General features: G+C 42.7%; 1 protein-coding gene across 1 annotated transcript; it reads left to right on the top strand.

The window, feature by feature from the left end:
• The first annotated feature begins 2,908 nt into the window (after positions 1-2,908).
• Positions 2,909-6,718, top strand: TMEM213 (transmembrane protein 213). The gene is made up of 3 exons (XM_083701069.1): positions 2,909-2,993; positions 4,927-4,968; positions 6,023-6,718. Exons 1-3 carry the CDS (start codon positions 2,921-2,923, stop codon positions 6,190-6,192), a joined length of 285 nt encoding a protein of 94 aa, XP_083557195.1. The 5' UTR covers positions 2,909-2,920; the 3' UTR covers positions 6,193-6,718.
• The last annotated feature ends 711 nt before the right edge of the window (positions 6,719-7,429 follow it).

Here is a 7,429-nt window from a genome sequence, read left to right on the forward strand (position 1 = left end):
TCAGAATGTAAAAAGAGCCTGTTGGATCAGGCCAATGGTCCATGTAGCCCAGCATCCTGTTCTCACGGTGTCCAGCCAGATGGCGGTGGGAAACCAGCAAGAAGGACCTGATTGCTCCAGTTGTGGAGGCAGAGCATAAGCCATCATGGTTAGTAGCCATTGACAGCTCTCTCCTCCATGTACAAAGAAGAAGGCTAAGAGACTGATTAACTCAAGGAGCAATGACAGGGAACTTTCCTTTTCTGAAGTGGATGCAATCAAATGTCTGGGTCAAGCCATGAGTAGCCAATGTTGCACCCTCCAGTTGGACTACAACTCCCATCATTCCCAGCCAGCATGGCCAATAGCCAGGGATACTGGGAGTTGCAGTCTACAACATCTAGAGGGCACCCCAATAGCAGCCTGGGTTAAGCAGGCTTTTTTATATATATATAAAGAGAGAATGAATGTTGTAGGGCAGGGGTGAGAAATCAAGACAAACTCATGCATTGATTTTAGGTCCTGCCTTTTAAGATGAGTGTTAATGTTAGTTCACACTTAATGAGCAGCTGTGGAAAGATGACTGGTGTGTAACATACTCAGATGAGGGACAAAAGCCGTCCTAATCCAGTTTGAATATCAACAAACAGAAGGGCAGACCCAGCAAGAACGGGACATCAGAGGCTGGGTGGAGGCTGCCACAACTTCCTGAGAAGTTTAAATAGAAAACAAAACTGACCTGTAACACCAAACACTGAAGGTTAATCCTAAATATACAAAAAAAAAAAAAAAAATCCATACTGATCCATAAACAAATATTGACTCATGTAAGAAAAGACTTGAAATAGCTGGGCTAAAGTCGCAATTACAAAAATGTCAACATTTGCATTAATAATATTTCCTTTTAAGCTACCAAACAGTTTGAACAGAACAGCTGTTCTGTCTACATTGTCTCATCCTGGATTCCTGCTGTGTGTAGCCAGAGGTGGGGAGCAGAATTCACCTATATCTTCACATGTTGCTACCACAATATGTAGTTATGGTCATTTCTTAAAGTGCTTTAGGAACTTAGGAATATAGGAGGGTGTCTTTTGCCATTGATCCATCTTGCTCAGTATTGTCTGCACCAGCCTTTCTCAACCTTGGAACTGCAGATATTGTTGGACTACAACTCCCATCATCGCTAGCTAGAAGGACCAGTGGTCAGGGAAGATAGGAGTTGTAGTCCACCAACTCCTGGAGACCCAGGTGTTGAGAAAGCCTGGTCTACACTGACTGGAAAGGGCTCTCTAGGGTTTGAGGCTGGTGTTTCTCCTAGCCCTACCTGGAGATGAACCTGGGACCTTCAAGACATGCAAGGCAGATGTTCTACCACTGAGATATGGCCCTTCCCTAAATTCATGAATTTTAGATAAATTCATGATGGAAAAGGTCATAGCAAATAAGTCAGGAAACATGATTGTTGTATTACCTCCAGTACCAGAGGGAATATCTCTCTGAATACAGGTTGCTGTGGGGCAATGAACAGGTCCTGCTTGTGGGATTTGGTTGGCCACAGAAAGAACAGAATGCTAGATTATCTGGACCATTGAACTAATCTAGCAAGCAGTGAAAACTGGTGTGAATAAAGGCACAGATCACTGCTGATCTCTTTTATCAACCATGATTGGATGTTCATCCCAAGATCTGTCCTCTATAGGGGACTGCCTGCTCTTGGAAGGACTACCTTGCCCCAACTTGGTTTATAGATGAAGAACTTGAAGAACAGAGTGTAGCAGGCCTTGAAGTTGCCCGGCAACATTGGCAGCCAGGCAGCAGACTCAGAAGGTAAAGTGCTTGGAGGCTTGTCCTTTAGGGTGAATGGGGTGCTGCCACACCAACCTCAGCCTGCCCCCCCGCCTCTTATTTAGAGCCAATCAGATGGTGGCTCTGACTTCACATCCTCTTAGTTTCTCTACCTTCTGTCCTGACAATCCCAATGGTCACCATCCATCCCTGGCACACAAGCCACTTGGGCACCGTTTTACTCACAACAGTGAGTTGTCTTGTATTTTTAATTAAATCAAAGTAAATAGTTCATGGGACATGGGTGGCGCTGTGGTCTAAACCACAGAGCCTAGGGCTTGCTGATCAGAAGGTCAGTGGTTCGAATCCCCATGATGGGGTGAGCTCCTGTTGTTCTGTCCCTGCTCCTGCCAACCTAGCAGTTCGAAAGACCATCAAAGTGAAAGTAGATAAATAGGTACCACTCCAGCAGGAAGGTAAACAGTGATTCCATGCGCTGCTCTGGTTCGGCAGAAGCGGTTTAGTCATGCTGGCCACATGACCCGGAAGCTGTACGCTTGCTCCCTTGGTTAATAAACCCCAGAGTCGTCTGCGACTGGACCTCATGGTCAGGGGTCCCTTTACAATAGTTGATATACAGCATTCAAAAATTTTACATTGACCTATAAGTGAGTCTATTGCACATTTAAATACCGCTGAATTCTCCTTTGCTCTCCTTTCCAGTTATGTATTAGTGGAACCCAAAGCACTGTGAGTTCTCGGTTTTCACCAGGAAGTACAGCTTATGTGCTGTTTCCCCCCTGTACTAATCAATAATATCAAAATCTTCTTAGGAATAGCATGTGTATAAATTAGCAGGGTCCCAGAGAAGTATAACTGCTGCCACATGCAAGGAAATGAGTGTTTTGCTATTTGCTATTAACATCCCTAAAAGCCCCAAGGATCACAACAGCCTGGGAGGATGGGCTGTTTGTTTCTTATTTGGGTTAAACTCACCCGCCAGTAGGTGAATTCAAGGTGTCTGAGCGGCACAGCAGGAAGTTAATTTTCTCCACCCACCAGTCTGGACAAGGCATTTGACTTTGCACTGAATTGCTACAGTCACCTCTCTCCTTCCTGACAGAGGCTTCAGTTCTGAAGGGGCCAAAATTCAGGGATGGAACCGCTGACCTGGATTGCTGTTGCCATCCTCTTGCTATCCTCTGCGTGCCAGAATTCGCTTGCGAAAGGTGATTCATCCTTTTCTGATTTGTCACAACTTAGGGTTGTAGTTGGGATATTGTTGCACAGGTGTGTGTGTGGGGGGGTGAAGTTGGCAATCTATGTGGCTTAGTAGTGGGAGAGGGGCTTGTGTTTAGAAATGCATGTGCTGTCTTACTGTCATCCTCAAGGAAAGGAATTTGTTTTTGTTTTTGTTTTTAAAATACCTTAGTTAGGCATCAATGCAACGAATGCTACTTTGGAAAAAGGCATGTTTTTTTTTATTTAAAAAATATTAAATTGCCACATACAATGAAAAATCAGGCTTGATAAACCAAAGGCCAGGGTGTCTTGGCTAAAGATATTTCACATAGGGAAAATGCTTAGAAAGGCTCAACATGGCACCTAGGGGAGCCATGTATGCCTGTTATATTAGGGCAAGGTTTTAAAGCTTTGCAATGGGAAGTGCAAAAATGGGAAGACGGTGGCTCAGTGGGGCAGGACGTGCCTTGCATACAGAAGGTTCTGTGTTTCCTATCCCTGGAATCTTGGGGTGCTTTTTTAAAAAAAATAGGGTCAGGTTTCAGGAGATAGGAAAGCTCCTCCCCCCCCCCAAACCACAAAGAGCTGCTGCCAGTCAAGAGCAGACCAGAGGGGGCCCAATGGGCACATTTGCAAATGAGAAGCTGTTTGTGGCACCTTGAAGATGGGCACACTTTCCCTGCAACCAGGCACACGCATGCACACTAATTACCCCCCTCAAATCCAGGGTATTGGTTCAAAAAGGGTTTTTGCTTCCCCAACCCACCCCAAGCCTAATCTCTTTGGGGAGGGATTTTCCTGAGAGTGCAGTTTGGGAATCCAGAGTTAACCATCCCAGTCCAATTTGAGGAGGATAGAAATGAAAGGCTGCAGAAATCAGGCAATGCATCTGTGAGCACTGCAGCGGCAACCCATGAAGTAGTTCCATTTCTCTGTGTTCATGACTGGGACTAAGGCCACCCTACCTTCCAGCACTCTTAACAGACCAATGTTGCCAGGATTCTTTGGGGGAAAGCCATGTGCTTTGAATGTGAGTTGGGTGTGCCTTCAGTCACAGAATCACATAATTGTAGAGTTGGGAGGTACCCCATGCATATATATGGTGCAGAACAGTGTTTAGAAGTGTATGAGGAGGCCAGAAGCTTTTCTTTTAGGGATTGCAGGAAAAGAAATAAGAAGAAAAGACTGTAAACTTTTCCAGTACGCAGTTACAGCAGCAAGAATTTTAATGGCCCAAAAATGGAAACAAGAGGAAGTACCGACAATTCAAGAATGGAGAATGAAACTAACGTACTACTCGGAACTTGATAAACTGACCGGGAAAATAAGATATACTCGAAACCAAAAGTTCATCGAAGATTGGGGAAAATTTGTAGAATATCTGAAAAATATATGTGAGGTGCAAACAACACTAGTGGGGTTTCAAGAAGCACTGTAAAACTCTAAGAAGTATTGTTTAAAGGAAACAGGAAAAAAAGGAGGGAAGATAAATGGCAATACAATTAAAGAAATGTGTATTGAATGTTAAAAATGGATGATTACCAGAAAAGCTGAAGGAAGACCAAAATTTGAATTTTGTTAAAATTAGGTAAAATTTGGATAATATTGTATGACTGTACTGAAAATTAATAAAAAATTATTTAAAAAAAGAAGAAGAAAAAGTGTATGAGGAGGACGGCAATAAGCATGGAGTGCATATTTTCACTCTCCAGCAAGGCAGCTACCATGAATTCAGAGAGCTCTTGAGATCTGACCTTTTCTTAGGAACAAAAAATAATGAGCACATGATCAGGAAATCCTTTAGGGATGTTGTCTCCGTGTAGGAGATGGAGAAGGCACTTCCTCAGCTTTCCCAAGGTAGGAATCTAAATCTGTTCTCAGGTTTCTCAGTCTAAAGCATAGCTTTCTCTTATTTTCTAGTGATTGACGGACACTCTTCCAACTCTTCAGACTTATGTCCTCGTAAGTATCATTACTTCTGTTTCCAGTGTTCAGAATGTGAGCAACCTTTCTTACGGAATCCAAATGTAATGCTACGCATGGAGTACATCCTGAAAAAGCTGTGTGGTGTTAGAAATCGTTGTAGTGTAAACTGTCTCTCATGCCTTGTTACACTGCCGTTTCTATGGGGATATACGCTCGGTATTTATTACCCCTGCTATGCAAAAATCTCCAAATGAATCCGAACTTCAATGTCTAAAATCCCTGGTAGAGGACAAGGATCCTGAGATCACATTAAGGGTAGCCAAAATCTGTTTGATTGCCATAAAACTTAGGGAACAAGCTGTGCTATCATAATGATTAAGGCCTTAAGTGATAATTTTAGGTTATATGTTAGTGACTAAGTTTTAATTTATATATATCTATATCTATATTAACTGTATTGTCCCTGTTGTACTGTACCTAATTGCAAATGCAAATGTATCCCTATCGTGTTTTATGACTTCCTTGATATTGTATGTAGGCTGGAACTGGTCTGTGACCGAAATAATAAATTCATTCATTCATTGTAGGGCTTTTAGATAATGTAATCCAGGAGTCAGGGTGTAAGGCACGGTCAGGTATTCAATGCTGCCAAGTGCTTGCCTCCTTCTGCCCCTTCACTGCTGTGGCTATGTCACCCTCACAACGTTTTGTATGTTCCAGTTCCCAAGAGTCTGGCATCCAGGTTTTACACCAATCTCAGGAGTGGTGGAGCCCAGAGGCAGCTGAAGGATCACAGAAGCATAGAGGTGGAAGGGACCCCTAGGGTCACCCAACTCCTTTCGATGCAAGAATAGATAGGAAGACAGAATCCTGGTTGGCTACTCCCCTGCTTATTTTAAGTTATTCTAAATAAAATGGTTTGGTCGCTATCCTTTGTTTACAGAGTAGAATCTGCAGTGAGGTGATCTCCATATTGGTAAGACATTCAAGGTTCAACCTACCTTTTGTGTTGTACCAGCAGAAAGTCATATACAGTATATATATATATCACCAAACCAAGACAGGCTCTCTTCTCTTTCTCTGTCATCAGATGTCAGTTTCTGTTCAGAGGCCTCCAGATGTTGTCAGTTTGGAGTGGATGAATATGGCTGGATCGCTGCAGCTGTCGGGTGGAGTCTCTGGTTCCTCACGCTTATCCTTCTCTGCATTGATAAACTCATGAAGCTCAGACCTGATGAACCCAAATATATGGAAGCATAACACTTGGCTAAGCTTACAGCTAGTTATATCTGTCGTACGGGATGAAACAAGGGGATGAAGAAAGTAACTCAGCCTGCTCTGCTAAGTACAGAAAACGGATGTTATTCCTGGCTTCATAAAAAGGGCCTAAGTTGAGGAACAAAGCATGGCCAAGATATGCTTTATTGTTTTTATAAAAATTCCTGTAACTTCCCAAGCCTCTAGAAGAAAATCCTTGTTCCTTCTTGTAGCTGGTCTGTCAAATATGTGTGCCCTGGTTTCTGTCATAGTTGTGAAAAGAACAATTTACACCCTCTGAAACTGGGATGGAGAATCTGTAAACCTTGAGCTAGGCAGCATTTACTTCTGATGACACATGCTGTGACATTTTGAATGGTCAGCGACTTTCTCTCTTTGTATGAACCCAAGACAGGCACTGTGTAAATGAGGAAATACTTCTTGGTTCTTTTTTAGAAAGCTAAAGGTCCCCCCACACTAACCTGCTTCTGCTGTACAGTAAACACAAGATCAGATGCTTGCACAACAACTTAATTGTGTTTCCATTCTACTTCAGCTCATTTCTCAACTGCCATACAGAAACTGCCACCACCACCCCGCCCAAAAAATTATGGTCTATTCACTATTTTTTAAAATCTGCGGCATTCACTGTGATGTTTTAAAGAGCAAGGAAACTTTGTTTTCACGTTGTTGGCAATAAGACTACAATACAGTGGTACCTCAGGTTACATACGCTTCAGGTTACAGACTCCGCTAACCCAGAAATAGTGCTTCAGGTTAAGAACTTTGCTTCAGGATGAGAACAGAAATCATGCTCCAGCGGCGCAGCAGCAGCAGGAGGCCTCATTAGCTAAAGTGGTGCTTCAGGTTAAGAACAGTTTCAGGTTAAGAACAGACCTTGAGAACGAATTAAGTACTTAACCCGAGGTACCACTGTATAGGGAAGCAAAATAACCCTTCTGACTCCCATTTTTAAAAACAGAACCATACATTTAAAAGAGAATCACAAATATTTGCCTGATAGCCTCCTTATAACCTGTTGTGTGTTATCTGTCACAGACAAATCATTATGTATAGAGAAATGCCCGTCACTATAGCCTAGTTCTCGCTGAGGAGAAAGTCTTTAGAGTGTTCAATGTTTCTCTGAATCAAAATCTAATCCACCCTACATAAAGGCTGCTAATATGCTGAACTACAATTCTAATATCTGAGAACTAGTGTTTCTGTGTGTAAATGTTTC

The sequence above is a fragment of the Podarcis gaigeae genome, assembly GCF_964106915.1.
Source record: "Podarcis gaigeae genome assembly, chromosome: 10".
NCBI lineage: Eukaryota > Metazoa > Chordata > Lepidosauria > Squamata > Lacertidae > Podarcis > Podarcis gaigeae.